Here is a 16,030-nt window from a genome sequence, read left to right on the forward strand (position 1 = left end):
AGCGTCACCTGTCACAGGTTCTCATCCCGGACCTACCGGGTCAGCAGCTCTGCGGCTGGGGCTCACCAATAGGTGCCACCCATGGCGCTGGCGAGAACCACCGCTCTGTGGGGTCCCTAGCCCATTTCAACGAACCCAGGACCCCGCTGGCCCGGCGGTTCCGGCCGCCCCGGGTGCTCGCCCCTCTGCCTACCACGTCCAGCAGTTTGTGCGTGTCCTCCAGGAACACGTAGGTTGATTCCTTCAGCTGCTTGCTCACAATCTGGAAGAGGTTCAGTATAGCCATCTTGATGGTGCCAAGCAGGAGGGTCTTCTTGGCGGCGGTGTTCTGGATGTGCGCCCTGCGGAATTCCTGGGCAAGGGAGGAAGGGGGCACGTAAGCGCTGGCGGCCTGGCGCACAGCAGAGCAGGCAGGGGTACTCTGTCACCCCTCACCCTCCCACCAAATCCCCACCGCCGCCGCGCCCCCCCCCCCCCACCCCGTGGCCTCACCCAGATGATGACGTTGCTGCGGGTGCGGTTGAAGCGCATCTGCAGCCTCGCCAGCTCATTGCTGTGCTGCAAGATCTCGTCGTCCTTCTCCTCCATGTAGCTCAACAGCCGCGCCTTGGTGCTCTGGATCTTCTCCTGGCCCTCCCGCGCCAACTGCATGCGGTCGTTGTGCATGCTCACCCGCGTTGCGCGTTGTATCGCGATCACCTCGTGGATCTCCTCGAACTGCGGCCACGGGCTTGAGTCACTGCGCCGCCCGCTGCCACCCGCCCCCACCCCAGGGCCCCACGTCGCCGAGCCCAGCCCCCCATACCCCAGCCTGGCCGCCTCGGCCCAAGCAGGCAGCCGCTGGGCCAGGGGTCGCTGGGCAGAGGCCACGAGGACGGTCTCCTGGGTTGGTGTGCGCCCTGGTACATGGGGTGGATGGGGCGCACCCGCCCTGGGGGCCTCTCAGGCTTGGCTGCAAATCAGAAGCACCTGGGGAGCTTCAAAACACTTTACCCCTGCCGGGCCCCAGCTCCAGAGAGTCGGATAGAAAAACAGGACTGAAGGGGGCCCTTAGCGTCGGAATTTTGCAGAGGCTTCCCTCCCCACTCCCCGGTGACTCAGGGCAGTCGGGGCTGAGCATTGCTAGTGGAGGCTGTTTTGAGATGTCTCCCAAGGCAATACTTATTCCATTCGACGGCAAGGCACCAAGCTCCACTTGCAAGCCAGGGACTGCTCCATGCCAGGAACACAGCAGGAGGTAAGAAAGCCAGACCCTGCTCTTATGGAGGCTACAGCTTGGGGCTGATGGTGGGGGGCGAGGAGAGAGGCCAGACAGATATAAACAGGCAGTTACAACGCCCTGATAGGACCTGTCTCTGATCCAGGGTTGGGGCTGGAGTGCAGTGTGGCTAGGGAATATTTTGGTGCTCCTTCAGACACAGGGGCTGGGGGTGAGGGTAGGTTGGAGCACTGGTATGTGTTCAACATTTAATGAATGGGGGAGCTGGGGCTGGAGCAAGTGCCAGTGGGACAGTTTGCCTCCCCCAACCTGGTCCACAGTCATCCCATCTGGCCCTACTCAGCAGCCCTGGCTCAGCAAATGGAAGCCTTGCACTCCCCTCCCAGCCCCCTTTTTAGAAGGCAGCAGCAGCCTCATCTCCTGTATTCCCCAGCTCACTTCTCCAGGGCCTTATCAAAGGGTGCCTTCCAGCCACCCTGGGGACACTCCCTGAGCCTGGACTCCATCTCAGGACACTGAGATGATAGGCTGCTGTCCCAGGAGCTGCCCTGCTGGCTGTTCCCCAAATATGCCTCAGTGGGGAAGGGTCCCCACCCCAGCTCCAGCCTTGGAGAACAGGATGAATACCAGAGAAAGTCTCTTGGGGAAAAGGGTCGTTAAAATGAGGCTGGAGGTATGACTAGAAGAAGGAGGTGAGAGAAAGTGAGGCAGTGTTACAGATAGAGGGTAAAGATGAATGGGGAGGGGGCTGCGTGGCACATTCAGGACACTCAAGGTAGTTTACTCTGATCCACTTTAGTTCTAGATGGGGAGAGAGAGTGGGCCTGGAGGAGTAAAATCAAGTCCAGTAAACTCGAAGGAGAGTGAACGCCATCCACTGAAGGACTAAGAAGCACAGTGGAAACTTCATGTCCACATTCCAGAAAGTTCACTTGGCACACAATGCAAGGCCATACAGCAGTTAAAATGAGAGGACTAGATCAGAGTTACCATCTCAAAAAGTTCAGGTTGTTATGTGATGATTATATAACAAGAATGGAATGATCATATGATAAGAATGTTTATGTCTGTATGTGGTTATGTATCATAAATAAAAAATAAATAAATTTTAAAAAAAGAAAGGGAGAGGTAAGGGGTATGGTATGTATGAATTTTTTTTGTTGTATTTTTATTTATTTTTCTGAATTGATGCAAATGTTCTAAGAAATGATCATGATGATGAATATGCAACTACATGATGATATTGTAAATTACTGATTATATATGTAGAATGGAATGATCATATGTTAAGAACGTTTGTGTTTCTTTGTTATATTTCTTAAAAATTTAAAAATTAATAAAAAATTTAAAAAATGCTATATACATGTTACTTATTTTTAACAACAGTAATTGTAATAGTCATGAATATCATGTCCCTCAAAAATAGGACCTTGAACACAGTGTTTTAAACTTTACAATAGTAATTTACCTGATATATAAATCATTGAAATGATCTTACTTCAATATTCCTAATTGCATTGTGGTTCAGCCAAAGAACCTCTAATCTAGTTAATTTCTCTAAATTTTCTATTTTGGAAATTTTATTATAATATAAATACAGTTTTCCCAACTGTCTACATTCTTGAAGACCTCCAATTTTCTGTAAAAGGATATTAAATAGTATTAATATGTTTTGCCATTTTTAAATTAAAAAACCCTATTTTTAATAAAATAGGTTTCTGAGTACATTTTTAAAAAATTACATTTATTGCAAAACCAATATCCAGCAAAATGGACCAAAAATTTAAAAGAAAAATAAAATAATCCTTCTACTCAAATATAAGTATTTCAATTTTATATGTTCTTTTTAAACTTTTATCCATTTCAATACCTATTTTTAATGGTTATAATCATAAAAACATAAAGCATAATTTTGTAATTTTTATTTGGCAATATAAAAGGCTTTCACAATCTTTAGAATTTTAGTATTTAATAATTACAAAATATTTCATGAAGTTGATGATCAAGTTCCTAAGAATTACCCCACATGTAGCATATTTATCTTTCAATTTTTAGCCCCTATAAACATTACTGCAACAAATATGTTCATGCAGGCAATAGTTTTGGGCTTTTAGAATAACATCATAAGATAGGAATATCTGAGAAAAAAGGTATGCACAAAGTTCTGTGATTTTATAAATATATATATTCTGATACTACTTTCAAAATAGATGTACTAATTTCCATACAACCAAGAACGTCTAAATAAACCAATTTCACTACTAACCAATACTGGGTATTATTTGATTTGATTTGATTACTAGAAAGTAGAATATATTTGTTTTAGATCTTTATTTCTTTTTTCTATTTTAATGAATCTATTTCTATTTTTATGCCCATTTACCTCTTATGACCCTTGCACATATGTTTAAATGGATTATTTTTCTAAAGTTAGAAGAATTCAGGATAAAATTCTCTATGGAAGGTCATGGATTTAGACTTACCTCTATGCAGCATTCAGCAATCCAAAGTTCTTTAAGTACTGCACAAGTCTCTAATCCTGAAGTTTCTTTAATATCTTGAGCAACAATTGTGAGACTTGTTAAATTAGGAAATAATGATAATCCAACCATATGGGGATATCCTGAGAAAAACACCTCCAGTTTTGAGATATCTGATCCTTCTTGTCCAACCACCTCATAAGATGAACCATTGCATAAACACTGTTTTAAAAGAAAGAAACTAGGTTATTATCTATTTAAAATAATCCTAAAATGATTATTGCCATTAGAAATTATAAACTATCAACTGCATTGATACCATTTTGTACTCTCATTAGAGTACAGTGCACATGTAATTTTTCTATGCTTCCAAAAGTCATAGAGTAGAAAAGATCTCCAGACAGTCCTTCAAGACCCATAAATGTTCCATTTAACATCCTCGTATATGTAGCCCAAGAGAAAATTTGGCTTTGACTCATTAGTTCTTTAATTATTTCTTCTTGGTTTAGGTTTTCACATTCAATCATCTTCCATTAAGAGTAATGCTCACAATAATGTATCTGTAAAGAAATTGAAAAATTAGAATAAATACTTGAATCATGTCATCCCAAGTCAAAAGGAACATTAAAGCTATTTAGGCTGAACCAACCCCTGCCTTGCTTGAAATCGTCACATAGTCATTACCATTTGTCTGTCTAGACCCCAAGATAGTGCATCCCACCGCTGAAGTTTTTTTCTACTAGAAGGTTATTTTGAGTTTAATTCTGTCTTCCCCTAACTTCTCTTCATTTGTTGTCATTCCACCTCCTTGGTTCAAATAAAACAAGTGTAACTTCATTAAATGGGCCTTCCATAATTGAAAAAAGCAGTCACCTTCCATCTACACAACAACCTAGCACCCTCTTCATGTCTTTTAGTTCTTTCACTAGATACCCGCTTCTCTGCACTCAGCACGCTCCAGTGTATCTTCCTTACACGGTGCTGTCCATTCTCTAAGCATATTCAAAGAGCAAAGAGAAAAATCCTCAGGGCTTAGCAAACTAACTGGCATGGTAATAGGTATTTATCAAAATGAATTCGCCTATTTCTCCTTCACTCTAGATGGCATAAATCAGTTAATACCTAACTAGCTTCAATACAATTTAACACACTTCTTCAAAATTTTTAGTATTTTCATTTTATTATTCCAATTATATACTACTTAAAAAATATAAGAATCCCAGTTTTAATATGATGAATTGTCAAGTGAGAAAAGCAAGATAGATAAGAAAGGTGCATATTAATAATCCCCATATATACGTGTATCTATATATCTGTGTATTATGTAAGGAGAAAAATATGAAAATATATATACTAAGTTGCTAACATGAATTAGCTTAGATGCAGATGAAATCTGATGGGGTCAGAGTAGAAATGAGAAATTTGATGGGGGTATCTAGGTAGAAATGGAAACAAAAAATAAACTACACTTTAAAAAAAGCAACATTAGTATGAATACACCAACACTTACTAACTCCTTCCACTGTAGATAAATATTTAGACCATCTCCAATAGTCCAGGGAAATATTTAGATCCATTGCAGTTTGGGTCTAAACATTGTAGCTCTGAACAGTTTTGTAAGGCAGAACACAGGTACTCATTTATTTTGATTTAGATCAAAGAGTAGAATGAAAAAGAGACAATTATTACATACAACTACATGAATGAACCTCAAACACAATTTTAAGTAAAAGAAAACCTACAAATAATTAGTGCATACAGTATGACTCCAATCATATGAAGTTTGAAACCAAACTAATCCATGGTGATAGAAGTAGGAAGAGTGCTTACCTTTCAGTGGGAGTGACTAGGAAGAGGCAAGAGAGAGGCTTTGGAGTGCTGAAAAAGATATGTTTCTTAATTTGGGTGCTGTTTAAGGGGGTGTGTTTACTTTGAGAAAATTATACACCTAAGATACATGTGATTTCTATGTGTATGTTATCCTTGAATAAAATTTTACTTAAATGTTATTTTAAAAGCATATATATATATATAAAGACTTATTTTTATGTAAAATTATGTATAAGTGCAGGTACGTAAATTTAAAAAATTAAATTTTTAAGGAGAAAAGATGGTTATTTGAGCCCATGTATTTTTCCTATCAACCCTCCTGAAATTCCACTAGAATGACTAGAGAAATATGAAAATTTAAAAGAAATGTGTAGCAGTACTAGGAAAAGGACAATTGATTATCAGAAATGTGGAGAAAGGTCTTTTAAAAATGAAGCATATGGAAATGGGAGCTCCTCAAAATTAAACACTTTTGTGCATCAAAGAACTTCATCAAGAAAGTAGAAAGACAGCCTACACAATGGGAGACAATATTTGGAAACGACATATCAGATAAAGGTCTAGTATCCAGAATTTATAAAGAGATTGTTCAACTCAACAACAAAAAGACAGCCAACCCAATTACAAAATGGGAAAAAGACTTAAACAGACACCTACCAGAAGAAGAAATACGGATGGCCAAGAGGCACATGAAGAGATGCTCAATGTCCCTGGCCATTAGAGAAATGCAAATTAAAACCACAATGAGATATCATCTCACACCCACCAGAATGGCCATTATCAACAAAACAGAAAATGACAAGTGCTGGAGAGGATGCGGAGAAAGAGGCACACTTATCCACTGTTGGTGGGAATGTCAAAGGGTGCAACCACTGTGGAAGGCAGTTTGGCGGTTCCTCAAAAAGCTGAATATAGAATTGCCATACGACCCAGCAATACCATTGCTAGGTATATACTCAAAGGACTTAAGGGCAAAGACACAAACGGACATTTGCACACCAATGTTTATAGCAGCGTTATTTACAATTGCAAAGAGATGGAAACAGCCAAAATCTCCATCAACAGAAGAGTGGCTAAACAAACTGTGGTATATACATACGATGGAATATTATGCAGCTTTAAGACAAGATAAACTTATGAACCATGTAATAACATGGATGGACCTAGAGAATATTATGCTGAGTGAATCCAGCCAAAAACTAAAGGACAAATACTGTATGGTCCCACTGATGTGAACGGACATTCGAGAATAAACTTGAAATATGTCATTGGTAACAGAGTTCAGCAGGAGTTAGAAACAGGGTAAGACAATGGGTAATTGAAGCTGAAGGGATACAGACTGTGCAACAGGACTAGATACAAAAACTCAAAAATGGACAGCACAATAATACCTAATTGTAAAATAATCATGTTAAAATACTGAATGAAGCTGCATCTGAGCTATAGGGTTTTTTTTGTTTTTGTTTGCTTGTTGGTTTGTTTGTTGTTGTTGTTTTTTACTATTATTACTACTTTTATTTCTTTTCTTTATATTAACATTTTATATCTTTTTCTGTTGTGTTGCTAGTTCCTCTAAACCGATGCAAATGTACTAAGAAACAATGATCATGCATCTATGTGATGATGTTAAGAATTACTGAGTGCATATGTAGAATGGTATGATTTCTAAATGTTGTGTTAATTTCTTTTTTTTTTTTTCGTTAATAAAAAAAAAAAAAAAAAAAAAAAGAAGCATATGGGACTTTCGGGAAGCCAGCAGAGTGGAGTGAATTGAATTCTCTCCTGCTCCGAGGGACAAGATAGGGGACGTGGAGAGAATGACAGGACTGTGGTCCCAGGGCATGAGTTATCAAAGAGGGTCTCCAGGGATTTTGGGGGAGGAGAAAGGTGGGGGATACAGGTGGGGAGAGTGGAGTGGGTTGGCTAGACCACGATCCCCCAGGGGTGGGCTGCAGCATGCGGGGAAGTGCGGATTAGAAGGAACTGACCACCCCTCTGCTGCAGCCGGGAGCCATCCACTGCTCTGCTGCACCACGGGGTGCTGGGGGTACTGCCTATCAGGAACAGCCGTCCCGGTGGGCGTGATGTGTGCTGGATCCACAGGGTGCAGCTGCGTCCTTGGGCGTTGGTCAGCTCCCCTGTCCCCTGCACCAGGACCAGCTGTCTTGCTGCCTTGGACTGAGAGCAGCAGCCCCCGCCCTGCATGCTGTCTTCCAGCCATCGCTGCTGTCTGGGAGGGGTGGGCCTAAGGGGAAGAGGTGCCTCTGGACCGCCATCTGCTGGTGAGATGTGGTAAGTGTAGGCCAATTGCTGCAGTAGGGGAGGGGTTGCTAACAGGAGGAGACGCTTCAGGATCACCACCTGCTGGGGAGAAGGGGTAAGTGCAGGCAGGCAAACTTCCTATCTGCCTGGTTATTGTTTTTTTAAATTCTTTTCTCTTTTTCCCAATGTACTTTTTCTATAGATATACTTTTATTAGTAGTATCATTGTTATTTTATTTTTACATATATTATATTATTTAAAATATATATATATATTAATAATATACACTTATTTATTCATTTATTTGTCTCTTCCTTCTGTGGGCACCAGTCCGAGTTCATTGCCAATATATCTTGAGGTGTCTCTTTCCGACTTTGGGGCCTACTACTGCTAAAGTGTGCTTTTTGTTGTAATTTGTTTTTACATTTTTATTTTATCATTATTCTTTATTTCTTTTTTGGGGGGCGGGGGGTGTACATGGGCCAGGAGTTGAGCCTGGGTATCCTGCATTGCAGGTGGGTTTTCTGTCCCTGAAGCACCTATGCACACAAACCTGGCTTTTAATAGACTCTCAAGTTGAACTGTACCTCGTACATGAGATCTGGGCCTTGGTTTGGTGGGGAATAACTGACAAACCAAATGCAAAAGGAACTTTCAATGCAAAACAAAGTAAATACAAAATTTTAGACAAATAAAGGAGACCAACTAGCAAAGTGACCTTATTAAGATAATTAAATGCCCAAACACAACAGAAAATCACAAAGCTGGTGAACAGCCAAGCAGATATGGCCCAGCCAAGTGACCAAATCAAAACTCCAGAGGGTACACAGAATATGGAACAGCTACTCAAGGATATTTAAAAGGAAACAAAGGATATCAGGAAGACAATAGAAGAGCATAAAAAAGAATTCAAAAGAGTTGAAAGATACAGTAGACCAAATTAGAAATATACTAGGGACTCATGAATAGCAGATTCAAAGCAGGAGAAGGAAGGATAAGTGAGCTAGAAGACAGAACAATTTGAACTAGAGTTCACAAAAGAACAAATGGCAAAAAAGATGGAAAAAATGGAACTGGGTCTTAGGGAAATGATGGATAACAAGAGGCACACACAGGTAAGAATAATTGGTGTCCCAGAAGGAGAAGAGAAGAGTAAACAGCTAGGAAAGTTAGTTGAAGATACAATGGGGAAAACTTCACAACCCTTATAAAAGACATAAATATGCAAATAAAAGAGGCCCAAAGAACTGCAAATAGAATAAATCCAATAGGCCTACTGCAAGACACATACTAATCAAACTGTCAAATGTTGAAGAGACACAGAAAATCCAGAAAGCAGCATGAGAAAAGTAATTGATTACATACAAGGGAAAACACATAAGACTGACTTCAGGCTATTCAGCAAGCACCATGGAAGCAAGAGGGCAGTGGCATAATATATTAAAGATCCTGAATGAGAAAGGTGTCCAGTCTAGAATTCTTTATCCATCCAAGCCATCCTTCAAAATTGAGGTAGAGATTAAAATCTTCAAAGACAAACAAAGACTGAGAGAACTAGTCAGCAAGAGACCTGCCCTACAAAATTAATAAAGGGAGTCCTGTCAGCTAAAACAAACAAACAAAAAAGGCAGGAGATGGAAATCTGGAAGAGGCACAGAATTGAAGAACGCCATTAATGATAATTTAAATGATAAAAAGAGGGAGGAAGTAAAGAACATATAGATCTGATAAATAAAAACTAAAGGATGACTTCCAGGAAGATGGCCGAATAGAGTTGTTCAAGATCAGCCCCGCTACACAGAAAAAGTTAGAGAATGGACAGGAGGGCAAATAAGGCAGCAATTCAGGAGTGTGGCTGACCTGGGAGAGCCTTCTGCACCACATGCAGCAGCCCTGGTTGCAGAGGCCGAGGAACTGAGAGGCAGAAAGCTGGAGCCTGGTGTAGAGGTGTGGAGTCAATGAGAGTGCATGGATGGGAGCCGGGGACTAGGAAGTAAGCCAGGCCGCATTCCTTTGGCACACTACCCTCACCAGTGCAAGCCCCGTGACCAGCAACTCACCCTAACGCCATTCACTTGAATCCATCACCTGCTCCCATTCCCCACATTCCAGGGACCTTCATCCCACCAGCCCCAGTGCACATACCTGCCCCCCACCCCCACCCCCAAATGCAGCTCAACCCATCTCTCCTGCACCCTTCTAGAGTACTACCTTCACATGTCCCTGTTCCCTGCAGGCTGTTGCCAGCACATAAAGGCTGCAGGCAGTAACCTCCCTACCCAGACTACCCCTAGCCCCTGCCCACAGTGTTGCACAGCCTCACCCCACCCCCCTGAGCTCTGTGCATCAGTTTATGGCACTCCTAGGGCCATGCTTGTGCATGGGCCCCCAATCATGTCATTCAGCTCTGGGAACCTCAGTTTACAATAGTCCTAGAACTGCACATGTGCAAGGCCCTCACCACACATCCCAGCTCTGAGAAAGTGTTGACCCGGACAGCTGGGTCACATCTGCCCCCAATCCATGAAGCCATAATGAAAACCTGCTGCCACAGATCTACACATACATACAAGGGACCCCAAGCCTTACAGCAGTGCACACCAGGGTTACACCTCCCCAGACCAGTGCATGCACACACACAGCTACATGTTCCCCAGCTGCTGGCTGCTCACATTCACAAGCATCAGTGTAACATCTCCAACCTGCACCCATACCTCCCATGAAACATATCACTGCACTGAGTGCCCACCATGTACCCTGCTCCCTGCTGTACAACCATCCTGCAAACACAAGGCCTTAGACTTCTAAAAAAAATCAACTCCCAAAGTACATCAATCAAGATATTTACATTCTATGAAGACAGCAGAAGATCACAAAGCATACCACAATGCAGACAGATAAAGCCCTGCCTAATGACCAAATTAAAAGACCAGAGGAGACACAGACACTGGAACAATAATCAAAGATGTTCACATGACTCTACTTAATAAAATAAGTGAGATCGCAAATGACATAAAGGAGATCAAGAAGACAGTAGAAGAGTATAAAGAGGAATTTGAAAGAATAAATAGAAAAATAGCAGATATCACAGAGATTAAAGACTCTGTTGACCAAATAAAGAACATACTAGAGGCACACAACACCCAATCTGAAGAGAAAGAAGAAAGAATAAGTGATATAGAGGACAGGATAACTGACTTCAAAGACTCAAAACAGCAAATGGCAAAATAGATGGAAAAAACTGAATGGGAACTCAGGGAAATGATAGACAAAACAAAGTGCACAGATATAAGAATCATTGGTGTCCCACAAGGAGAAGAGAGGAGTAAAAGACTAGGAAGAGCAGTTGAGGATATAATGGGGGAAACTTCCCAACCCTCATAAAAGACATAAATATGCAAGTCAAAGAAGCCCAACGAACTCCACACAGAAAAAATCCAAATAGGCCTTCCCCAAGGCACATACTAATAGTTTGTCAAAAGTTGAAGATAAGCAGAAAATCCTGAAAGCGGCAAAAGAAAAACAGTGTACTACATACAAGGGAAACCAAATAAGACTGAGTTCAGACTACTCAACTAGCACCCTGGGGGCAAGAAGGCAGTGGGATGATATACTCAAGATCCTGAAAAAGAAAGACTTCCAGCCAAGAATTCTGTATCCAGCCAAATTGTCCTTCAAAATTAAGGAGCGATTAAAGTTTTCACAAACAAAGAGGTCCTGAAAGAATCTGTTAACAAGAGACCAGACCTAAAAGAAATACTAAAAGTAGTTCTGCTGGCTGAAAAAAAAAAAAAAGACAGGAGAGGGAGGTCTGGAGGAGGGCAAGAATTGAAGAGTACCACTAAGGGTAATTTAAAGAATACAAAGAGAAAGAGGGAAAAAATACTCAGATCTGACAAATAAAATAAAAAAAGATAAAATGGTGGAATCAAGAAATGAATTTTCAGTAATAACTTTGAATGTTAACAGACTAAACTTACCAATTAAAAGCTACAGATTGGCAGAACAGATTAAGAAACATAATCCAGCTATATACTGTGCTCTAGTTTGCTTGCTGCCAGAATGCAATATACCAGAAATGGAATGGCTTTTAAAAGGGAATTAAATAAGTTGCAAGTTCACAGTTCTAAGGCTGAGAAAATGTCCCATTTAAAGCAAGTCTATAGAAATGTCCAATCAAAGTTATCCAGGGAAAGATACCTTGATTCAAGAAGGCTGATGAAGTTCAGGGTCTCTCTCTCAAGTGAGAAGGCACATGGCGAACAGGGTCATGGTTTCTCCATCATCTGGAAAGGCATGTGGTGAACACAGGATCATCTGATAGCTTTTTCTCATGGCTTCCTTTCATGAAGCTCCCTGGGAGGTGTTTTCCTTCTTCAATTCCAAAGGCCACTGGCTGATGGACTCTCTGCTTCTTGTGGCTATGTCGTTATGCTCTCTTAGAATTTCCTACTTTCTCCAAAATGTTTCCTCTTTTATAGGACTCCAGGAACCAATCAAGACCCACCCAAGTGGGTGGAGACATGTCTATGCCTAATCCAGTTTAACAGCCACTCTTGATTAAATCCAGGGAGATGATCTAATTACAGCTTCAAGTATACAATGCTGAATAGGGATTAAAAGAAGTGGCTGCCTTTACAAAATGGTATTAGGATTAAAGCATGGCTTTTCTAGGGTACATACATCATTTCAAACCAGCACATGCTGCTTACAAGAGACTCATCACAAGGATACAAATAGATTGTGAAAGGATGGAAAAAGATTTTCCATGAAAGTTGTAACCAAAAGAAAGCAGGAGTAGCTATACCAATATCAGACAAAAAAAAAAAACTTTAAATGTAAAGACATCCTAAGAGACAAAGAAGGACACTACACACTAATTAAAGGGTCAACTCACCAAGAAGATTTAACAATCATAAATGCTTATGCTCCCAATCAAGGTGCTCCAAAGTACATGAGACAGACATTGGCAAAACTGAAGAGAGTGATAGATGTTTCAACAATAATAGTAGGAAATTTCAATACATCACTGTCTTCTGTAAAAGGATCAACAAGAAAATAGAGAAGTTAAATAACTTGATAAATGAATTAGACCTAACAGACATATATAGGTTATTGTACCCCAAAGCACAAGGATTTACATTCTTCTCTAGTGCTCATGGAACATTCTCCAGGACAGATCATATGGTGGGGCACAAAAGAGGTCTTTATAAATTTAAAAACACTGACATTATTCAAAGCACTTTCTCTGCTCACAATGGGATGAAGCTGGATCTCAATAACCACCAAAGGACAAGAACATTTGCAAATATATGGAGATTAAGTGATACACTCTTAAACAACCAGTGGGTCAATAACCACCAAAGGACAAGAACATTTGCAAATATATGGAGATTAAGTGATACACTCTTAAACAACCAGTGAGTCAAAGAAGAAGTTGCTAGAGAAATCAGTAGCTGTCTGGAGATGAACGAAAATGAGAATACAACTTATCAGAACTTATTGGATGTGGCCAAGGCTGTGCTGACAGGGAAATTTATTACCCTAAATGCCTATATTAAAAAACAAGAAAGAGCAAAAATCGAGGACTTGACAGCACACCTGGAGGAACTTGAGAAAGAACAGCAAACTAACCCCAAACAAACAGGAGAGGAGAAATAACAAAGATTAAAGCAGAGATAAATGAATGGGAGAATAGATGAACAATAAGAAGACTCAATAAAACCAAAAGTTTTTTTTTTTTTTGAGAAAATCAATAAAATTGATGGGCTACTAGGACAAAGAAAAAAAGAAAGAGGATGCAAATAAACAAAATCAGAAATGAGAAGGGGTGCATTACTACAGATCCTGAAGAAATAAAAGAAATCATAAGAGGATACTATGAACAACTATATGCCAACAAACTAGACAACTTAGATGAAATGATCAAATTCCTGGAGACACACAAACAAGCTCCAGTGACTCAAGAAGAAATAGAAGATTTCAACAAACCAATCTCAAGTAAAGAGATTCAATCAGTAATCCAAAATCTTCCTTCAAAGAAAAGCCCAGGGCCAGATGGCTTCACAGGGGAATTTTATCAAGCATTCCAAAAAGAACTAACACCAATCCTGCTCAAACTTTTCCAGAAAATTGAGGAAAAAGGAATTGTATCTAATTCATTTTATGAAGCTAATATCATTTAAATACCAAAAGCAGGTAAAGATGCTATGTTCTGGTTTGCTAGCTGCCGGAATGCAACACACCAGAGATGGATTGGCTTTTAATAAAAGGGGATTTATTTTGTTGGTTCTTCAGAGGAAAGGCAGCTAACTTTCCACTGAGGCTCTTTCTTACATGGGAGGCACAGGATGGTCTCTGCTGGTCTTCTCTCCAGGCCCCTGGGTTCCAACAACTTTCCCCAGGGTGATTTCTTTCTCCATCTCCAAGGGCCCAGGCTGAGCTGCAAGTGCTGAGATGAGGAATGCCAAGCTGCTAGGCTGTGCTATGTTGCGATCTCTCATTTAAGCACCAGCCAATTAAGTCAAAAGTCACTCATTGCAGCAGACACGCCTCCTAGCCGACTGCAGATGTAATTGGCAACAGATGAGGTTCATGTACCATTGGCTTGTGTCCGCAGCAACAAGATTAGGTATGCTCACCTGGCCAAGTTGACAACTGACTCTAATTAACACATGCTATAAGAAAGGAAAACTACAGGCCAATCTCCCTAATGGAAATAGATGCAAAAATTCTCAATAAAATAGTAGCAAATCAAATCCAACAACACATTAAAAGAATTATACACTGTGACCAAGTGGGATTTATACCAGGAGTGCAAGGATGATTCAACACAAGAAGATCAATTAATTTAATATGGCACATTAGCAAATCAAAAAGGGAAAATCACATAATCATCTTGATTGATGCTGAAAAAGCATTTGACAAAATCTAGTATCCTTTTCTGATGACAACACTCCAAAAGATAGGAATCAAAGGCCACTACCTCAGTACGATAAAAATAATATATGAAAAACCAATAGCCAGCATCATACTCAATGGAGAGAGACTGAAATCTTTCCCCATAAGATCAGGAACAAGACAAGGATGCCCACTGTCACCACTATTATTCAACATTGTGCTAGAAGTTCTAGCTAGAGCAGTTGGGCAGGACAAGGAAATAAAAGGCATCCAAATTGGAAAGGAAGAAGTAAAACTCTCATTATTTGCAGATGATATGATACTATACTTGGAAGATCCTGAGAAATCTACAGCAAAGTTACTTGAGCTAACAAACAAATTCAGCAAGGTGGCAGGATATAAAATTAATGGGCAAAAATCAGTAACATTTCTATACACAAGCAATGACCTAGCTGAGGAGTCAGTTAAGGAAAAAATTCCATTCAAAATAGCAACTAAAAGAATCAAGTACTTAGGAATGAACTTAAATAGGGACGTAAAGGGCTTGCACACAGAAAACTACATAACATTGCTAAAAGAAATCAAAGGAGATCTAAATCAGTGGAAAGATTCCCTGCTCAAGGACAGGAAGGCTAAATACAGTTAAGATGTCTATTCTCCCCAAATTGATCTACAGATTCAACACAGTACTAATCAAAATTCCAACAACCTACTTTGAAGATTTGGAAAAGCTAACTACCAAATTCATCTGGAAAGAAAAGAAACCCTGAATAGCTAAAAGTATCCTAAAAAAGAAGAACAAAGTGAGATAATTAATACTCCCTGACTTTAAAACCTATTATAAAGCCATAGTGGTCAAAACAACATGGTACTGGCACAAAGACAGAAGCATTGACCAATGGAATAAAATTGAGAGTGCAGAAATAGACCACCAGACCTATGGTCAACTGATTTTTGACAAGGCCCCCAAATCCTCTGAACTGGGACAAAATAGTCTTTTCAATAATTGGGCATGGAAGAACTGGATATCAATAGCCAAGAGAATGAAAGAGGACCCCTATCTTACACTCTAAACAAAAATTAACTCAAAGTAGATCAAACATCTAAATATAAGAAGTAGAACCATGGGCGGGCCAGGGTGGCTCAGCAGGTAAGGATGCTTGCCTGCCATGCCTGAGGACCCGGGTTCAATTCCCGGTGCCTGCCCATGTAAAAAAAAAAAAAAAAAAAGAAGTAGTGCCATAAAGTTTCTAGAAGAAAATGTAGGGAAATATCTTCAAGGCCTAGTAATAGGAGGTAGCTTCCTGAAATTTACACCCAAAGCACAAGCAATATAAG

At 40.4% G+C, this 16,030-nt stretch overlaps 1 protein-coding gene across 11 annotated transcripts in view; it reads right to left on the reverse strand.

Moving 5' to 3' along the window:
- Positions 1 to 16,030, reverse strand: part of LOC143651839 (cilia- and flagella-associated protein 73-like) — a 60,320-nt gene that overhangs the window by 26,125 nt on the left and 18,165 nt on the right. For 10 of the 11 annotated variants that reach the window (XM_077122670.1, XM_077122668.1, XM_077122667.1 and 7 more), the window contains 4 exons: positions 4,019 to 4,259; positions 3,703 to 3,921; positions 493 to 717; positions 194 to 352 (listed from right to left, as the gene is read on the reverse strand). In XM_077122670.1, the coding sequence (XP_076978785.1) occupies positions 194 to 352; positions 493 to 717; positions 3,703 to 3,921; positions 4,019 to 4,021 (606 nt within the window). In that variant the 5' untranslated portion in view covers positions 4,022 to 4,259. Of the gene's footprint in view, positions 1 to 193; positions 353 to 492; positions 718 to 3,702; positions 3,922 to 4,018; positions 4,260 to 11,992; positions 12,506 to 16,030 lie in introns of those variants that run through there. The other variant, XM_077122672.1, reaches the window with a different exon arrangement.

This window comes from Tamandua tetradactyla, chromosome 12 (genome assembly GCF_023851605.1).
Source record: "Tamandua tetradactyla isolate mTamTet1 chromosome 12, mTamTet1.pri, whole genome shotgun sequence".
In the NCBI taxonomy this organism is placed as follows: domain Eukaryota; kingdom Metazoa; phylum Chordata; class Mammalia; order Pilosa; family Myrmecophagidae; genus Tamandua; species Tamandua tetradactyla.